General features: G+C 55.3%; 1 protein-coding gene across 1 annotated transcript; it reads right to left on the bottom strand.

Annotated features, from left to right (window-relative positions):
- Window positions 1–3747: 3747 nt before the first annotated feature.
- On the bottom strand, window positions 3748–19949 carry GID4 (GID complex subunit 4 homolog). Its single transcript, XM_065897469.1, has 6 exons — window positions 19559–19949; window positions 15477–15536; window positions 10395–10502; window positions 8299–8400; window positions 6915–7045; window positions 3748–4593 (listed from the first exon to the last, which is right to left on the bottom strand). Exons 1-6 carry the CDS (start codon window positions 19745–19747, stop codon window positions 4530–4532), a joined length of 654 nt encoding a protein of 217 aa, XP_065753541.1. The 5' UTR covers window positions 19748–19949; the 3' UTR covers window positions 3748–4529.
- Window positions 19950–20114: the final 165 nt, after the last annotated feature.

Here is a 20114-nt window from a genome sequence, read left to right on the forward strand (position 1 = left end):
CTCCCCTCAGACCCCCTCCACCGTCGGCCGCCGCACCTGATGACCCACTGTCCTGGGCACCAGCCAGCTGGGAGCGGCCACGCATACCCCCCAGACCCGGCCGCCAGAAACCCACCGCCCGATCCTCACGGGCCTAGGGCGACCACGGGCGGCCCAGTTAGAGCCGGACCAGCCTGTGGCCGCGAGTGCCCACGGCTGGAGGGGCGGAACCCCCCACCTGTGCCACGTGCACTGGAGACGAACGTGCAGTCCAGGTGCATCTTCCCGGGAGCCGCTCTCCATCACGGCTCGGTGCTTTCTTAGTTTCTGGATTCATCGGCTGGGCATCCATCCGCTCACCACAGGGCCAATTACATCAACTACAGCTTCTGATTTTCTGCATCCCTGCTGCCCCGCCCAGAGCTGGCCCGTTTTCAGGGGAGGCAAAGGCTCCCACTCCCCCGTGTGATTCTCCTACACAGGCCACCATCCCGGAGCCCACACTGCTGCTATACCTTCTCATGCAATGGTCTAGCCACTACCCCTGGCCTGATCGTCCCAGGGCCAGGCAGCCTCGTGCCCCAGGCCCGCCCGAATCACTCCAACTAGCCGGCCCTACACCGTCTGCCCCCCTCCCCCGCCGCCCTTCCCTCAGAAAGCCCAACAAAGACCGCGGTTTCTGTTCACCTTCTGCCCAAAACCTGGTGCTCCCCACGCAGCCCCGCGTGGCAGGCGTGCTCCCTTCTCTTACAAATCTCTCCGTGTCTCCACTCCGACACCTCCATGAATCAAACGTCGGCAGCGAACAAATGAGACAGTGACCCCAACTAACACAGAGGCTGCTGGTTCTTCCAAAAGCCTCGGACCCCCCGGACAGCTCTCCCTGTTACACTCCCCAGGCAGCCTGTCAGCTTCACCCTCCAGCTCGGCAGTGGGCTCCCACTGCTCTCCACCTGCCCCTTCAGTCCCTCCACCCGTGAAGATCCTTTAAAAGCTGCATCGGGTCCCATCCCACCTCTGCCCACACCCTCCGATGCCTCTCCTCCTTCTGAGTAAAGCCAGAGCCCTGATCCCGACAGCGACCGACAAGGTCCCACAGGCCCCGAGGCTCCTACACACCCCACGCCGCTGTCCCCTCTGCCTGGAGGGCTCACCCCCACACGTCTGCGTGGCTCGCACCCACCTCCAGGTCTTTGCTCAATGTCACCCGACCGTCTTTTCAACCAGCGCAACCCACAGTGGCCCCCAGCCTGCCGCACCTCTGCCTGCTCTTCCCCTGTAATGCTTGTCCCTCAACATCTAACAGACACGGATTCTTTACTGTGTCATTGCCATGTATCCCCCTGCTGGGACACAGGCCATTCTCGGGGTCCGTCACGTGTGGACGTGTCACAAGCACCCAGGATGGCGGTCAGCACACAGCAAGCGCACCTGGGGGAGGTGAGCACTGACGTGGGAGAGGCTACCGCTGTCCCTTCTCTTTACTTCCCGGGCTCTGAGGTTCCAGACGGGGAGGAAGTCTCACTGGCTCCGTCCATACACCAGCCAAGCACCAGGCTGGCATCTCTACCCCGACATTACCCAGCAGGTAACCCCGCTCCGCGGGCCAGCTCACTAGCCTGGAGGCCTCGCCCCTAATCACGCAGATGTCCCCCCCCGTGTTGGAATCCCCTGCGGGGGCCCAGAAACCTCCACAGCCACAGGGCCAGAAAGGGGGTTGGTTTCTTCTAACAGAACCGTTTTGCTTTAGAAATAGGACAGACTCACTGCTTAAATACCTTTATTATTTTTTAAAAATTATTTGGACATTGATAGCTCTGCAAAATACTTCTCCCGTCCCAAACCCTCAAACCCTTTCCACATGTACTCCCTAAAGAAACAAAATACTTTTTGCCCATTCAAATCTAATTTTTAAAAACATGTAAGATTCAAAATCAAATATTACTTTTCTTTCCCAGAACTCGTTAGTAATTTTAAACCACAATGCACATACTCAATGGCATTTCTTTTTAAAAATTAGCTTATCTGACTATTTATGAGGAAAAAAAAAATCAATTCAAGGCCTTAGAATATAAATTCCCTGTTTCTGAAAGCAAAAGACATTGAAAAGCCCCCTTTGCTTCCCTGGAGTTCGTGCCGTGCACATCACCACAGAGCCAGCAGGCAGATGGACCTTCTGCTTGACGGGAGGCATCCGCTTCGTTACCGTGGGACCGCAGCTGAGACGCCGTTGAGTCTGAAAGGATGGGTGGGTGGGAAGGGACGACACCAGCAGCAGTGGCGAGGCTGAGAGTGCGGGGTGGAGGGCATCTGAGCAGAGCAGGAGCTGAGTCCTGAGGGTGGGGTGGGGGAGACGGCAGGGAGTGTGCATCTGCCCTCGTTTCTCGACGATGAACACAAGAGTCAACCAAAAACACTGCACATAGAAGCAGAGGCATGTGGGTTTACGAGAAGGCCCAGGAAAGAATAACCTGGGCTGGGGATGACCGCCCGAGCTCCTTCGGGAGCTAAGTCAGGGCAGGTGGTCTGGGAGTTACTCACGGGATGTGGAGACCACCCCTTCTGCATCCTCGACAGACAGGTTTGTACGAGAACCAATCTTCATCACAGGTGTGTCCCAAAGAGCTGGCAAAGGGTACCACTTCTTCAGCCCCAAACACCGCTGCACTTGACCCCTGGCTCAGCAAGGAAGCCAGCCCACAACAGAGCCCGGCCCGCCCGGGCAGCAGCGCCACGCAGACACCCTGCCCTGCCCGCTGGAGGACGCGCACGCGGCCCCGACAGGCTCCAGGCGGACCTCACCCGCGGCATTCTGAGTGGCACCTGAACCCTTCCAGGAGCTGGTTACACCCTGCGGCGCTGGCCCAGGCCTTGTGCCCCCAGCTGGGATTGACCAGAGCCAGCCACTCCACTGCCTTTGGGAGTTTTAAAATCTGGGAAACATTTCTGACTCATCTCTGGAGACAGACGTGAAGCATCTCTCCAATGCAGCCACCAGGCAATTTTCCAGGGTCCCCAGGCCCTGGCCTTTCCAGGTGCATCCCTGCAGGGAGCTTCAGGACCACACAGCCCAGCGGCCCTGACACCCACCCACCACCTTCCCCAACACTTCTCCTTTAAGGCTTCTCCTGACTCAACCTCAGGAACATACAGTACGTACGTCAATAAACGAAAAGTCACTTCTTGGGAAAAAAAGATTGCCCCACCACGCACCTAGACGGAAGGGCTTTGTGCTTTCTTACTCCGCCCGTGGACATGCACCTCGCGTTTGTTTTGCTCCCGTGGGTTAAAATACTACCTCGTTGTTAAAGCTTTCCCTCCAGTATTCTGAGCAAGTCTTGTAAAGCACCAGCAAATGCCAATCCCCCAAGCCCTGCCCACATCTGCGGGCTACAGCGGATGCCACGCTATGAGGCTTTCTAAACATTTAAACGACACAACTGCACGCGCACGCGCACAGACACACACACACTTTGGCACGTGAGCCTCGAGCTCTTTGGGAGTGCTCATACGCTCCCACCCCTCCCCCACACCAACGCTGCTGAGCTGCCTGATGGGACAGGGCGCCACGAAGCACTGCTGTTCTGAGTAGCGAAAGGAGGACGCACAAATGCTAAACCGGCCCCCGAAACGGCTCTCACGTTTAGCGCTGTGACCGACGCAATGCTGCAAAGCTTCTGTACCACATGACCAGTTTCAAACTGCTGGCTGATTGAATATACATTTACAAATAGATATAGGTATAAAAACTACTAAGTCAACATTTGCTGTTTTCAATGTGAAAACGATAAAATGTAATTCTGAATAATTGTGCATTTGCCATAGGGTCCTTGTTCAAGGGACCATAAAAATAATTTTGTAATAAAAAAACCTTTTTTTTTTTTTTTTTTTAAGTTTAGTATTGCCCTCAAGTTCAAAAGTTTGGAGCAAACGTGCTGAGTGAGCAGGACGGGAATCTGTCCCTGCCAGGGATCAGGAAGCCTTAAATCCTGTGACCTGGACGGCAGGCCCGGGGAAGCTGCCGGCCACTGACTAGCTCAGCGTGAGCATCCCAGGGCTGGCAGTGCCCCAACCCCGCCGAGCAATTGGCCGTCTCCCTGCACAGGGCTCCGGGGGCACACGGCTGCTGGGCTCGGCCGCCCCTTGAGCTACCAGAGTAAGCAACCGGGGGCCGGGGGGCCTGGTGGGGCCCACTGAGCACCAAGGCCGAGGGGGGCCGGGGATGGAGGGGGGCATGGGGGAAGGGATGTGCGTCTCAGTGATACAGAAGTCAGCTGTGCAGGAGGAAAAGTGCATTTACGGTAGCTTAAAAACAGCTTAAGACCAAACTGCCACAGAGAGGGAAGAGGAACCGAGGCCGCCCTCCACCTGCCCTCGCCGGTCGGCCGCACGCCTCGGATGCCGTGGGTTGACATTCATGCTTTCTGATGCGAGTCTGCTCGTGAAGAAACAGGAACACACGTTCTCCTGGTTCTGGCAGGTACACAGTTTTCTTGGCAAATTTCTTTTTTGCCAAGTTCAGTTTATCTAGTTGCTGTCCCAGACCGCTGTCACCGGAATTCGTAGATGGGCGCGCTGTGTTCTGGAACATGAGTGAGATTGAGCGACTGATACCTGTAGGGAGGAGAGGAGGGTGGCGGTGGGGGGGATCGTCAGAGCATCCTGAAAACCAGCACAGGGTGTGGAGCCTGCCCCACCGGCGCCCGCAGAGCCCACGCCTACATGAAACGCTGGCTCATCTCAGACTCCGTCAGGGGAGCTGAGCTTGGCCTTGTTTCCATTTCTCTGGTTAATCCCCCTGGACTACGCAGAAAACCTGCTGTTTGTGGGCCCTGCTCCAATCCTGAAGCAAAGACAGCCTGTCTCAGGAAACGAGAGGCCAAGTCCTCTGGGGGAGGGTGCAGACCAGGCCCTCCAGCCCTCCCCACCGCCCTGCTTTCCTCCGAAGCCGTGCGACCTGCAGAGCAGAGATCCGGAGAGCTTGGGATCGATGACGTCACAGCCACCCCCTCCCCCAACCTTAGCGACTTCATCTTCCTTCTCCCTAGACGCGGCTGTTAGGGCATCCGAGGGCTCTGTGGGGTGTGCGCCCCCGTGACGGGTGCTCCGAGGAGGGAAGCAGATGAAGGATAAACGGGACGGGACAGTCCCCACTCGGGGACGCTCAGTGTGTCGGCTCCCCCCACCCCGTCCACAGAAGAGGGAGGAGCAGCACAGAGAAGAGCAGTTTGTCTCTTACCCAAAACAATCAACAAGAAGGGACGATGGGGGCTTCCCTGGTGGCGCAGTGGTTAAGAATCCGCCTGCCAGTGCAGGGGACACGGGTTCAAGCCCTGGTCCCGGGAGATCCCACATGCCACGGAGCAACTAAGCCCGTGTGCCGCAACTACTGAGCTTGTGCGCCTAGAGCCCACGCTCTGCAACAAGAGAAGCCACCGCAATGAGAAGCCCAGGCACCGCAACGAAGAGTAGCCCCTGCTTACCGCAACTAGAGAAAGCCCGTGTGCCGCAAAGAAGACCCACTGTAGCCAAAAAAAAAAAAAAAAAAAAAAAAAGGAAAAGAAAGGACGATGCATTAGCCATCAGAACCCTAACCCTAGGCCTTTGCACCCAGTGGGATGGCTGTAATCCTAAATGTTGGGAAGGACACGGGGAAACGGGAGAAGTGGAACCTTTGTGCATCACTGGTGGGAATGTGAAAAGGTGCAGCCGCTGTGGGAAACAGTTCCCTGAAAAGTGAAACATAGAATACCCCGTGACCCGGCAATCCCACCCCAGCTATGTGACCAGAGGAACTGAAAGCAGGGACTCAGGCTCTTGCACACCCACGTCCACAGCAGCCGAAAGGTGGGAATGACCCACGTGTCCATCCACCGATGAACAGATAAAGACAAGGTGGTCCATCCACACGATGGGAAATCACTCAGCAACGTAAAGACGAAGAACTGACACGCACCGCAACCCGGGGCCCTTCAAAGCCGATGCTCAGACACAGAGGGCACACGGTACGCGGGCCCGTCTGCATGACACGTCCAGGACAGGCAAACTTGTACTTAGAGAGAGCAGATTAGTGGTTGCCTGGGGCTGGAGGGGGCGGGGAGGTGGGGTGACAGCTCAGGGGGACAGGGTTCCCTCTCGTGCCGACGAAAACGTTCTGAAATTGAGTGCAGTGATGGCGGCACAACTCTGTCGACACGAGAGCCCGCTGGACTGGACGCTGTCAGCGAGGAGACTGCACAGCAGGTGAACTGGATCTCCGTAAAGCGGGTATTTTTAAAAGGATAGGAAAAGTTTTAAAAACTCATTTGAAAGCTGAACAGGTGTTGACACCCCAACAACGGCTGCTCCCACAGAGGCCGGGGCTGCATGGAGCCCCGGGCACTCAGTTGTCGCTGGGTAGCCCCACGCAGCGTCCCGCAGGAGCCTTCAAAGTGTGCAAAAGTCGCAAGGAAATAATTTCCACATTCAGAGAGGAAATCAGGTATTTCATGATACCGTCTGCCCTTCAGGGATAACGGTGCGCTCACAAAAGCTCAAGGAGCCACGAGAAGGCCCGCAAAGGTGGCAAACACCAGCCCTCGGGTGGCACGCGGCTGTCACCGGGGCAGAGGCCCAGGGCAGGGCCGACCACGCCCGCAGGCGCCGGTCACCGGCTGGCACCAGGTGGGAGCGTGAGCACAAAGTTAAAAAGGCCGCTGACAGCCAAGTTCCCGCCGTCCACAGCGGGGTCTGACACTTCAGTTACTGATTAAACTGGGGAGGAACAAATACAAGACCCGCAAGATTGAGATAAACATAGCTGAAAATATTTGCTGCTTGAAAGCGTTTAGCTATGAGTTCCCGTACCTAGAACTTCATTTTTTTACTTTGTTTACACTGCCCTGTGGACGGAAGTGAGCCCCTCAAGAAATGAGGCCTCGGCGGCCGGTCCTTACCATTCCGAGCTCCTGTGGTAATAGTAGCCCTCTATGGAGGCCGCCGACTTCTGGAAACAGATATAGTAAAAGCCGGCAAAGGAAGCACCGCTGATGTCCTTGATCGTGTGGTCCGGGACCAGGAACTGCTCCTGCACATGGATGGGGATGGAGGGTCAGCGCTGGGGGCTCCGGCCCCCCAGGCCTCCCTGCCCCCCTGCAGGTGGCTTGCTAGGCAACTGTGAACCCCCGAGCCACTCGCATGTTCAACATACGAACACGGCCACCACGCGTCGAGGTCACTGGGGTCAGAGCCGAGAGCGGGCGCCGTGGTGCCCACGCCTCGAGAGTACATCACAACCTTCCCACCCCTGAGCCGCGGACTCACGCTTCTGCTGCACCCCAGGAACCGTCACTAGGCTCCCGGTCACCTTGAGAGCCGAGGGTCACTTCTATGGCCCGGGCCTCACCCCAAGGGCAGGTGGCGCTCGCTCGCCCTGGGGACCCCCCCCCATCAGCAGCGGTCAGAATGGTGCTGCTGTCCTCAGACCCCGGGCAGAGCCAGCCCCCTGGGGGGCGAGGTCAGGGCCCGCGGGAGGCCTAGACGGCCCACGGGGGAGTCTCCCTGCGTGAGAAACTCTTGGAGAACAAGCAACTCTCCTTCCCTTTCCCCCGTCTCTGAAATTGTAGTTTTTCAAATTAATTTTAAAGTAGAGTCTCACCCGACACTTCCTTTAGTGGGTTGCTTAGTTGGCCGGCTGCGAGGCGGGACTCAGGTTTTCCCCCGGCACCTGCCTGTCTGCTGCCAGTGCCAAGCCCCTGCCCCAGTTCTTACCATAGAAACACAGACCGGGAATGAGGGTGCTACAGGATTCATCTGTAGGAAAGCTGGCGAGATTTCACCATAAAGCGGCTTTTTCCTACAGCTTGGGGGTGAGGGGTTGGAGGGGGGTGTAGGTTCTTGAAGTGATTTCACACACTCGCCTGCTGAATTCAGGACCCTGTGGCTCTAACCCAGGAAATACTGGAGGGGGCATCAGAGCCGACCCAGTGAGCCTGGCCCAATGGGGTTCTCAAGGGCTGGGGGAAAACCCAAATTCTGTCCCCAGCCCCGTGTTTCCTGAGCTGGAGGGACCGGGGGCGCCGTGACGGCCCAAAGCCCGGGCGAGGTCACTCAGGGGCTGAGACGATGGGGGTCTCCTGAGTACACAGGACACTTGGGATGACCGAGCCTGCAGGGTCGCCGGAGAGAACAAAGGGAGAGGACACAAGAGCGTGGAGGGTGCCGCCCCAGGCCTGGGTCCCGCCCGGAGCTGCGCCTGCTCCACACGGAGGGTGAGAATGGGCCTGAGGGGCCTGGGACCCGGGGGCCACACCACAGGCCGGCACAGCCAGGCAGCCTTACCTTCCACCTCATGAAGACATAGTCCCCGCTCTTCAGCTCTTCGTAATCAAAGTCGTCTGAATTAAACGATTTTGCGTACTGATAAAAAGCCAGAAACTTGCCCTGAAAGCCAAAAGCAGAGTATGAGAATGAGGGACAGAGGGGGTGGCAGGTGTGCTGGGCAGTGGTCCCTCCAGGGCGAGGTGGCGGCTGGCGGGCAGGGAGCGTCCGGTCACCCCATGCACTGGGACCTGGACCCCGGGGCAGACGCCCGGACCCTACGCCTGCCTAGCTAACGCGCCCAGGAAAGGGTGCCGAACGGGGATGGATGCAACCCCAGGCCTTCTCTCACACCTCACCCCAGACAGACGTAGCCGGATGATCAGGGACGGGGTCTCCGTACATCAACCAACGGGGGCAAAGACTCAGGCTGAACCAGCGTGTAGTGCCAGGGTTGGGGGAGTTAGTAAAGTGGGGTCCCCTGACAACGCAGCGGCCTGGTGGCTTGGGGCCAGCTAGCTGAGACCAGAAACAAGTAACACTTGGTTACGGCAACAAAGCTGTACCTTTATGATCATGTTTTTGTTAAAAAAAAAAAAAAAAAAGTCCATATACTCAAAAGAGATTTAGGAAAAGGTCAACCCCTGCTTTAGCTTTAGGTGTTCGGCATTATAGATGTTTTGCTTTTGTTTCCTCCAAATATTTAAAAATAAGTATGTATTAATTCTATAAAAAAACCGCCTGAGTAAAAAGTTAAGACAGAGAGGTATTAAGTCATAGAATCTGTCACACAGATATTTTTATTCTAAGTAGATTACGTGTGAGGAATCTTTATCGCGATAACGATAATCACCATTATCTTTTATCCCTTTATCATAATACCCACTTCAAATCTCATTCAGGAAAACTCGAGGGTCAACTACAGTGTCCTGACCGCAGTGTGCAGTAGACATCGTGGCTCCCCAACAGACAGAGGGGCACTAGAGCCCCTGGGGCCCACGTGGGAGTCTGGGAATCCCACGTGGGGAGAGGGCATCGGGAAACCCTGAGTCCCGCGAAGGCAGCCAGTGCTCCTGGAGGGAAACCGTCCACATGCCCGACCTCGCACGCCCAGCAGGCCGGGGCCCAGGGTGGCCTTCCCAGCCCCTCTTTCACTCAAAATAGTTCAACCCAGCCTAGGAAGGCTGGAGTCCGGGTGTCTCCAGCTCTAACGAAAGGCAACGGGAAGTTCGAGCTGCTCTCCAGGTTCTTCACCAGCAGCCAACCAGCCTCAAACTGAGTTTTCATTGGGCCTCAAAGACCTTGCTTTTCGCAGGACCAATTTGAAATGGAAAACAAAGTTGGAAGGAAGACAGGCCGTGTGCTCGCTGGGCTGTGCAGGAGAGGTGGGTGCCGGGCGGGGAGAGCCAGCCAGGGCGGGGCCTGACGGCTCCCAGGGGTGCTCCCCGACAGCGGCACCTTCCAGGCTCCCCAACTTCCAGACGCTCGGCCCCGTTCGTACCCTATTAGAAACACAGGTGGCCATCTATCTCAGCGTCTGCTTGCTACATTTAAATGCTCAAGTTTAAATTCAATCGAAACTCAGCATTTGATAGATGTTTCTTTCCTAACTCAAGTATGAGAAAGCAGCTCACCTACAAGGACGCTGACTCAGAGTGTCTGCAGGAGGGGCCCCCCAGGAGACCGTGGGCCCGGAAGCAGGAGAGCGCGTACACAGCCAGGAGTGGTGGCAGGGACAGTGAGTTGCTCTGGAATCTCCACTACTGACACCTCATCCTGGGTGCTTTAGGGGTGAGCGCACTGGACTTCCTCAGTGTGAAACCAAAGTTCATCCTCGCCACAGCCAGCTAAGCCAAAGGCTTTAACGACCGGCTGAGAAATGGGTTTTTAAAGACACAAGACTCGCGTGGCCCTGGCGAAAAGGCTCGAGGAGGAGCTCTGAGCTGTCTTGAGGAGCTCACGGCTGCGAGCACACACCCGTGCTTGACAGGTGCAGGCGTTTCCAGGGGCGGAGCGGCCCTGAGGTCCTGCTCGTGAGGGGGAACTGCACCTCCACCCTGGCCCACCCTAAAGGCAGAGGCCGTCCGCAGGCTTCCCCAGAGCAGAGGGGCACTCACCCAGTGCTTGCGGTCAACATCCTCGTCCGCATCCCACTTTCGGGTTAAGAAAGGGTGCTTTTTGCTGATTATTTCTCCTTCAAAGAAGGTCGTGAGGGTTGGATACTCCTATGGTAAGAACCCAAATGTCAAAAACGACGTCAAACAGCAGTTGTAACCTTCCACAAAGGAAAAAACCAACCTCGCTGTAATTTCTCCCCAAAACTTTGCAGAAATGACCACCACACTGCTGAGCAACCACCCAGACCAGCGACGCCCACGGCCGTGGAGGGAGCCTGAAGTGAAGGGGCTGGGGGGAGGGGGTCTGTTGGATTCCGGGGCCTTTGCCAGAAGCAGAGAACCCTTCTTTGGCGCACTTGTTAAGTGTTGATGGCTCAGAAAAGATATTCGGACAGGTTATTTCTGAATACAAAGCAGATGGTAACTTGATAGGTTTTACTTTCCAAGGCGAATACCCAGAGAGGCTCCGAAATCAAGCTCCACCTCCCTCGTGCCACGGCTCAGCCACTGCTTCTCAAACTGGCTCAGCCTGTCCCTTTTACGCCGACTCTTCAGCTTTGGGGGGCAGGCGGAGGTTGGTAGAATACCTTCATGTATTAGGCATTCGTATAATTCTATCGCATGAGCTAAGACAGCTTATACGATGGGAAACATTGATAAATCACGTCGGCCCTGGGAAGTCACAACGGCTGGAAAAACAAATAAGCCGTCATCCTTACTGGGTGCTTGGAATACTCCGGGCAACCTTGCTACTTGTTCCTCTGATAGTAAGGAAGCACTAAAGATTTTGAAAAAATTTATGAAAGAACAAGTCAACATTGTAAAAAAGTGTACCGTTTCTCTGCATTTCTAGAAACCAGCCAACCCAACTGCCAGGTGGCCCCTCAGCACCACCCACCCGCCTGGGTACCTCCCGAGGGTGCGGTGATGACCCGCCGCCTGGCACAGCAAGGGTCACCGCCCTAAAATCCTGGGACCATAGAGGTCCCGCTTTCTTCTCACCCCATGTAAGCCCCTCTCAATCGGCATCAAACTTAACTACCCGTTTAAAATAAATCTGTTCTCATGGCTTTGCCACTTCTCCCGGCTCCCCTGCCACGTGGACCAGGGCTTCCAGAAAGGCCGTGGCTGCTTTACCACACACATCCAGGCAGCCTGTCCTCGTAGCAGTGAGCTCGAAACACTACAGATTTGCCACCCCCCCAAAACCACAGCCCTCACCCCAACACTGGTGCTGGGTTCCTCAAACAGATATTTATAGATACAGAGTGAAGAGATTAAAGAGGAGATAAGTTCCTAAGTGGAAACCTGATTTTTTTTTTTTTTTGCGGTACGTGGGCCTCTCACTGTTGTGGCCTCTCCTGTTGTGGAACACAGGCTGCGGACGCGCAGGCTCAGCGGCCATGGCTCATGGGCCCAGCCGCTCCGCGGCATGTGGGATCTTCCCGGACCAGGGCATGAACCCGCGTCCCCTGCACCGGCAGGCGGACTCTCAACCACTGCACCACCAGGGAAGCCCGGAAACCTGATTTTTAAAGGTATAAACCAAACTATACTCATCCGTTTTAGGAAGGACTGCTAAGGGAAAAAGTTCTGTGTAAGCTGACAGCGGACTTGAGGCGTTAAATAAAAAGCTATAGACAGTATATTGACTTCCTGAGTTTTATCAAGACTTCCCTAAAATAGAAGGATAAATGATCAAGTCCTCCTATTATAACACAAAGAACATACTTATGTTCAAGTCACGAGTTTTCCTAATAAGTGATTCTGCTCTGACTTCTCTCTCAAATGTTTCAGGCAATCTACCAGGGTGACCACAAGGTACCCACAAACTTCCAAAATTAAATAAAATAAACACCTAATGAATGAGAGTCAGACGCACAGAAGGAACCAAAAAGACAAAGCCTCTCACAGGGCAGGCGAGGACATTCAAGCCCTGACTACAGCTGGCGGGGGAGTCACAAAGGGGGTGGGAGGTGGCCAGCACCCCCCGGGGGTGGGCTCCCTGTGCCAGGTCCCACTCCCCTCACTGACTCCAGGCTCACCTGCCTGGAGGTGGCTCCAGCTTTCCGTGAAGACCTGCCTTCCAGGGGGGTTCACGTTGACTGGCCAGTAAGTCAGCAAGAACTTCTGAAACCAGCAGTAAACGAGCACCTGTGGCTCCGGAGAGTGTGACCGGCTCCCTGGTTCAGCCTCAGGAGCGTCCAAAACTGTCTGGAGAGTGCGTGGCAGGCCTGACCATGACACCCCCAGGCTGGGCTCCCAGGCCGGGTGCCAGCCACCTCCGCCGGGCCTCCCCAGGGACGCCCCTCTCCCCGCGGGTGGCTGGCTCGGGACTGCAAAGAGAATGTTATTTGACACCCATTCTCACAATTCTGGGATTTAATTTCCACAAGGCGCACAAACTTCAAAAACTGTACTTATTTGTGAATGTAAGGCAGATAAGAGGCAATTTATCTCCAATGTAACAGTGAATCTTCCCTATTTCCGTACAGACGAGGAAGACCGTGACTATGACCCAAACCGTTCAGTTACCTTAAAGTAAATCACGTATTTGATTTTTCAACAACTATAAATGGAAAAGCAAACCAAAATGGTTAACTGTGTTTTATAACAGGTGTAAAACCATTCAGAGAATCGTCACCCTTTTCTGCATTTTACCAGTTATCCACAGTGACCATATACTAGATTTGTAACTTAAAAAACTGTTAGACAGTTGTACAATGCTGTGACTATACTGAAAGCCAACAGATTGTACCCTTTTTTATTTTTTTTTGGCCGCGTGTTGCGGGATATTAGTTCCCCAACCAGGGATGGAACCCGTGCCCCCTGCGGTGGAAGCACGGAGCCCTAACCACTGGACTGCCAGGGAGGTCCTAGCTGCACATCGTCCATGGGTGAATGTATGCTAAGTGAATTATATCTCAGTAAAGGGACTAAAAAAATTCAGAGACTCCTGACGCTCGGGCAGGACGAAGGGCCTCAGGAAACACAGCCCTCCTCTAGTAAAAGGCGGCTTCAGGCGGGAAGGGCCGGGCCCAGGGAAGGGCCAAGCCAGCACCCCATCCCCTTAGAGGAGGCTGGCTGTAGGTGGCTCGGGGGCGCTTCCCTTCATTAGCGCCACCTGCTCCTGGTGGGACGTCCACAGCATTTCCGTACACGGTTTGTGGATTTTTCATCCTACTTAACCATTCGCACAGAGCTTCCTGTGACCATTTGGAATTGGTGTCCACATCCCACGCTACAGATTTTGCTGGTTTCCTTATGGAGTTAAATGTCTATGTTCCGCGCTCAACAAATGTGTTTGGCCACCTAAGAGTTGAGCATATTCTGTTTCCTGTGTGTCTTCTTGGGGTTTTTTTGTTTTGTTTTTTTTTGCGGTACGCGGGCCTCTCATTGCTGTGGCCTCTCCTGTTGCGGTGCGTGGGCTTCTCATGGCGGTGGCTTCTCTTGTTGCAGAGCATGGGCTCTAGGCGCACGGGCTCAGTAGTTGTGGCTCGCGGGCTCTAGAGCGCAGGCTCAGTAGTTGTGGCACACAGGCTTAGTTGCTCCGCAGCATGTGGGATCTTCCCGGACCGGAGCACGAACCCGTGTCCCCTGCATCGGCAGGCGGACTCTCAACCACTGCGCCACCAGGGAAGCCCTCCTGTGTGTCTTCTACTAGCACAAACTCCCGGGTGAGAACCCTTCCTTTTTCTGTCATTTTCTACCCCGACTTGATTGGATGTTTTCTAGAGGAGGGAAGAGATACCTTTTTGTCTCAACAACAAATTTCACAGGAGATTCCCAGACTCCCGGTGGGGAAGCAGGAGAACAGGAGGAACGGGGGCGACGCAAACAAGTGACCGAGGAGGACCAGTCTTGTCAGGTCCCTCGGAGCCTCCCACTCACTGACCCTGTGTCTTCCCCGGGAGACAGAGCAGGCACCTGGAGCTCTCACCTCGCAGATGAGGAAACTGGAATGGACAGAGGTGACAGTCGTGGGGCCAGAAGAGGCGGCGCGAGGATGCCCACCAGCCCCTCCGCGCAGCGCCGCCGAACGCCGCGGCCTCCAACCCTCGGCCAGGTGGCGCCAGGCCCTCCTGCTGCCTGCTCACCAGCGGGAAAAGAAAGCACGCTCTCTCTTGCCTCCGATATTCCCAGGAGTTCTGAGGTTTAAGGTGGTTCAAAGAAAGGAAAACACCTACGTTTTCGAACTGCGAAGACCTCAGTCCTTGGAGGAATGATGCTCGCCCAGAGGCTGAAACTGACCCATGACGGTGGCAGCCATGTTCTTACTATGTTTGTTTTCCTCAAAAAGGATTAAAGGGGCTTCCCTGGTGGCGCAGTGGTTGAGAATCTGCCTGCCAATGCGAGGAACACAGGTTCGAGCCCTGGTCTGGGAGGATCCCACATGCCGCAGAGCAACTGGGCCTGTGAGCTACAACTACTGAGCCTGCGCGTCTGGAGCCTGTGCTCCGCAACAGTGAGAGGCCCGCGCACCGCGATGAAGAGTGGCCCACGGGCTTCCCTGGTGGCACAGTGGCTGGGAGTCCGCCTGCGGATGCAGAGGGCGTGGGTTCGTGCCCCGGTCCGGGAGGATCCCGCGTGCCGCGGAGCGGCTGGGCCCATGGGCCATGGCCGCTGAGCCTGAGCGTCCGGAGCCTGTGCTCTGCAACGGGAGGGGCCACAGCAGTGAGAGGCCTGCGTACCGCAAAACAAAACAAAACAAAACAAACAAACAAAAATAACAAACAGTGGCCCCCGCTTGCCACAACTAGAGAAAGCCCTCACACAGAAACGAAGACCCAACACAGCAAAAATAAATAAATTAATAAACTCCTACCCCCAACATCTTCTTTAAAAAAAAAGGATTAAAGTAAAATCAGTAGCATTGGGCATATGGTGACCTGTTTATAAACGTCAATGGTCTGTGAGTCTGCGTGTTTTCTAACAGGACACGTCCAAACTGCCTGCTCTACGCTCCCCCTGCAAGAACCACACTTAGAAATGGGGCTCCTGAATCAGGCCTGAGGAGTCGAGGTTGCTGGCCCTTCAGGACCGAGGCCCCCTCCGGCTCCTGCCCGTGGGAGGGGCACTTACCTCAGTAAGGCCTTTGATCTTCAGATACCCACAGAGGTACGAGTTCCCCGTGTCCACGTGCTGAAAAGACACACACAGCCTCGTTACCAATGGAGGGTCCAGCAGGAGACAGCAGGATCACGTCCGGCAGGCAGAGGCCCCTTCGAGGCCAGGGCGGCAGGCGGGTGGGGGGCGAGGGAGCCTGGAGGCTGGCTCGCCCAGTGCAGCCCGGGGCTCACAGGTCCTGTGGCACGCTGAGTGTTCAACATCGAGTGAGGCCTCATTTAAGAAACTAGGAACATTTTGTGGCATTTACCAGGTCTGGGGACCCAACTACTTCCAATACACCATGAGTCAAACACCAAGGCAGTGCTTAAAAGCTGCAGTGAACTCAGCCAGCCAGACGAGGTTAGCACCAAAGCAAGCGGGCTTCAACGAAGCTGGGGCGGTCCCACCACCCGGTGTCGGGGACAACGGTCTCCACCCGAAAACCACCACAGCCCTGCAAACGTCCTCACCTGCTGACCTGGGCATCGGACAGAACCGAGCAGCTGATCCGAACTCACAGGGGTCAGTAAAGAAGTTGTGTTAAAGGACACACGGCTCTAACCCAAGGCCTTAAGTTTCAAGGATGCAATTCTCACTGAATTTCAATATAGTTTGGGGTCTCACAGCTGCCAGAAAGGGTATCAGGTGGCAAGGATACTTGCTAACAAGATTAAAAACTGGCTAACACTTTGCATGGATTATCACCTGCTCAGGAATCAGAATTTCACCCTGGCCTCCATCCAAGCATGTGTCTCTCCCTTTCTGCCCAAATTGATCTCGATGAACTCAAACCCACCACGGCGCAGAGAGCTTCAACCGAACAACGGGCCGGCATCTCAACGAGAAAGGTAACAAGACAAGTGCTCAGCAAGAAGGTCTTCCAGCACAGCTGTGTCCAACAGCTGCTCTTTTTAATATTCCTTCCACAGTGACCTGGCCTTCACTTCACTCTTAGCTTCTTGGATGGCAGAGGAGAAAGAGAGCAATCACAGTGACAAAACAACAACAAAAGAGCAGTCAGAATCTCACAAACGTTTGAGGAACTCTTTAAACTGGAATTTCCAAAAAAAAAAAAAGGCACCCCAGAAGCGCATGAAAAGAGGCCCAACATTGTTGGTCGTCTCAGAAGTTCAAATCAAAACCACAATGAGATATCACCTCACACCCACTAGGATGGCTACAATCAAAAAGAGGGACAATAACAAGTGTTGACGAGGATGTGGATAAACTGCAGCCGCAGACACTGCTGGTGGGAATGCAAAATGATGCAGCCACTTTGGAAATCAGTCTGGCAGTTCCTCAAATGTTAAACAAATAATTACCATATGACCCAGTATTCCACTGGTAGGGAGACATCAGGAGAAAGGAAGACGTATGTCCACATAAGAACTTGTATGTGAATGCTCACAGCAGCGTGTTCATAACAGCCCCAGAGTGGAAAAAAATCCAAATACCCGTGGACGGATCAATGGATAAACAAAATGCTGTAGATCCACACAGGGGACTATTAGGCAACCATAAAAAGTCAGGAAGCACTGACACCTGCTACGATGTGGGTGAACCTCGAAACACTGTGCTCAATGGAAGAAGCTAGACACGAAAGGTCACATTATTGTATGATTCCATTTACACGAAAAGTCCAGAATAAGCAAATCTTAGGTGAAAAACAAAAGGGGTTGCCTAGGGTTGGAGGGGCGTGACAGCTAAGGGTTCTTTTGGGGATGATGAAAACGTTCTAAAATTAGATTGCAGTGATGATTACACAACTTTGTGACTACATCAAAAAACGACTGAATTGTACACCTTAAATGTGCGAATTGTGTTAATAGGTGTATCGTATCTCAGTAAAGCTGTTTCGAAAAACAGAAAGAAAACAGGAAATAAATGAAGTTACAAAAAGCATAAGTATTCTAAGAAGGCTGAGCCCAAGAACCCAGTCCTGGCTGAAAAACCAGATGATGGAGCTATTCACACGCCACTGACTGTCTCCACGACGGACAAGCCACTCACCAGTCCGGATACAGGGCAGCATTCCTGGCTGAGACCACTGCCCCCACCACCACTCCAAGGGGCCTCCAGCCACCGGCCAGGTCCTCCACTCGGGCCGCCCTGGGACCTACCAGTCGTGCACCAACTCAATCCCCACTCCCAGCGGTTCCCAAGGAAGTTGGCACCTGACAGGAATTCAGAAACAACACACTAAGGAAAGGGAGGGGAGCTGTTGCAGTAACCAAGGCGAACTTCTCTTCTGACACTTGGCTACCCTGCCACTTGTCCCCGACCCCATCCTAAACCATCAAACTCAACAAGGGGCACAAGTTCAAGGTCACTGAAAACATGATCCTCACCGGGGATCTCACTTCTAGAATTTTATGATTAGCTGCAAAAAGTAAAAAGGCCTGTAACTTCCTACTAAACTCTCACATTTGAAGCAAAAGAGAAGGGGGATTACCACATTAGGCATCTCACCATGAAGCCTGAAATAACTCAGCCACGGTACTTTTCTTTTTTTTTGGCCGCACCTTGCAGCTTGCCGGATCTCAGTTCCCTGACCTGGGACTGAACCTGGGCCATGACCGTGAAAGCACCGAATCCTAACCACTGGACCGCGAGGGAACTCCTACTCTTTTCAATTACAATAAATATCGTGGCTCATGATAGATATTTAGGTTTATAGACCAAAGACACAACACGGAAATGGAGTTCTCCCAATCAAAAGAAATTATCTATTCCCACAAAGCAGTAAGAAAAAAGAGGCTGATGAGCGCTCTGCAGTGAGTGGAAAGAAAACGCATCCACAACTGTTTCTTAGGTGGGAGAACTACTTGCTCAGAAAAGAGGCTGTTTAAGATTTAAAATTATTAAAGGGCAAAGGGCAAGCATAAGGAAAAGACACTTACTACGTTCTGTCCTCACACAAGACCTCAAAGCTTCTGGAAAGCCTTTCAAGAGAACAGATGTTTGGGGGGGGCTTCTGGGAACAGCCTAGGAGGTGAGGTATCAGACTAAGGGCAAAGGGAGGAGGAGGTGGGTCCTGATGCAGGTCTGGGCAGCTAGAGAGAAGGAACAGTTTTCTAGGAGGGAGAGAAAACGGAGTATCAACCACTGCCAATCTCCTTGGGCTGGGAAGAAATGTCAAGTGTGCTCCCATTTGCATGAGAGGGGTGAGGTGCAGGAAAGGGCCGGGCCGGGAGAGGTGAAGCTGCAGTTCCAAAGCCATTAGGGGCTGGCAGCAGGTTCTCAGAAATCCAGGTCAAATGGGGGGAGGTGGGTGGACACGGGAAGGAAATACCGTATGAGAAATAAAGCAAGTGAGTTACATTTCCCAGTACATGGGTATCAGAGACTGGGAGGAAGCCCTGGCCATGTCGATCAAAGTTAAGAACATGAAAGAGGGTCCCCTGGAGCCCCGAAGGAGGAGAACAGAGGTGTAGGACAGGGAGATCTGGGCAGACAGGCCAGGGAGACTGGGAGTAGCCTGGAAGTGGCCAGAGGGCAGGGGTAGGGAGTACGAGAAGCCTGGGCCAGGAAGAGACTAGGGGTTGGGGGTCTAGGAGGCCAGCTTCTTAACAGACGATGAGGAGCCCACCCAGGATGAGGGCCCGGCCTGGGGGGTGGGGCAGGAATCAGGGTAGGTAGGCTAGGGACTCTCAAGCTCAGGGGCTAATGGAGGGAGAGGGCTGAGGAAGTCCCCCAAGGAGGAAACCCCAGGAGAAGGAGGCGGGCCCCAGAGCCTGGGCTTCCTGGGACCGAGGAAAACGTAGCGGGCAGCAGGCACGTCTCAATCCTGGGAGGGTCCCGACTCAGGGGGAACCACTGGAGAGCTCTTCGGGGTCCGAGAAGGGCTAGAAGGAGGGCTGGTCCTGGGGCGACAGGCCACGGGGAGATAGGGCCGGGTCTGAGGCCGCCAGTCCCCGGCTCTGGCCCGCAGAGTTGGGGTGCGCCGGAGTCTCCCGGCAGGCCCGGGCAGGAGGCCCGTCCGCGGCCGCGGGCTCGAGGGGGCGGCGGCGCGGCCCGGCCAGTGGGCGCCGCGAGAGGCCCGGCAGCCGGCTCACCTGCAGCACCACCTCCACGTCGTACGAGTTACCCTTGCTCTTCTGGTGGCCGCGGAACTTAGAGCCGCTGTAGAGCAGGCTGGTGGCCACGCCGGGCTGCTGCGTGTTGATGGGCGGCGGCGGGATGAGCGAGGCGGCGGAGGTGGCCGAGGCACCGGCCGGCGGGGGACACTCGGTGCGGACCGGCATCGCGGGGTCCCCCGGAGCCAGGGCTGGGGGAGGGGGAGGAACCACCGCCGCGCGGGAGCCGAGGAGGGTGGCCGGGGGTAAGGCCGGCGCGCGCGTGGGGCGGGAGGGGTCCACCCGCCGGCCGCCTGCGGACTCAGCGCTCCGGCCGCCACCGGGACCCCGGGACCTGCGAGCAGGGCCTCCGGGTGCTAAGCGAGCCCCCTCCCCGCCTGCGCTCGCACACACACCCCTTCCGATTGGCTCCGGCGCGCCGGGGGGCGGGAGCAGGCTAGCGCGGCGCTTCTGCCTATTGGCGGGCGGAGACAGCACGTGGCGGGCACCGAGGCCCTCTGGGACTTGTAGTCTTCTTCCCGAGGCGCGGCGCAGG

The sequence above is a fragment of the Phocoena phocoena genome, chromosome 19 (genome assembly GCF_963924675.1).
Source record: "Phocoena phocoena chromosome 19, mPhoPho1.1, whole genome shotgun sequence".
Classification (NCBI taxonomy): domain Eukaryota; kingdom Metazoa; phylum Chordata; class Mammalia; order Artiodactyla; family Phocoenidae; genus Phocoena; species Phocoena phocoena.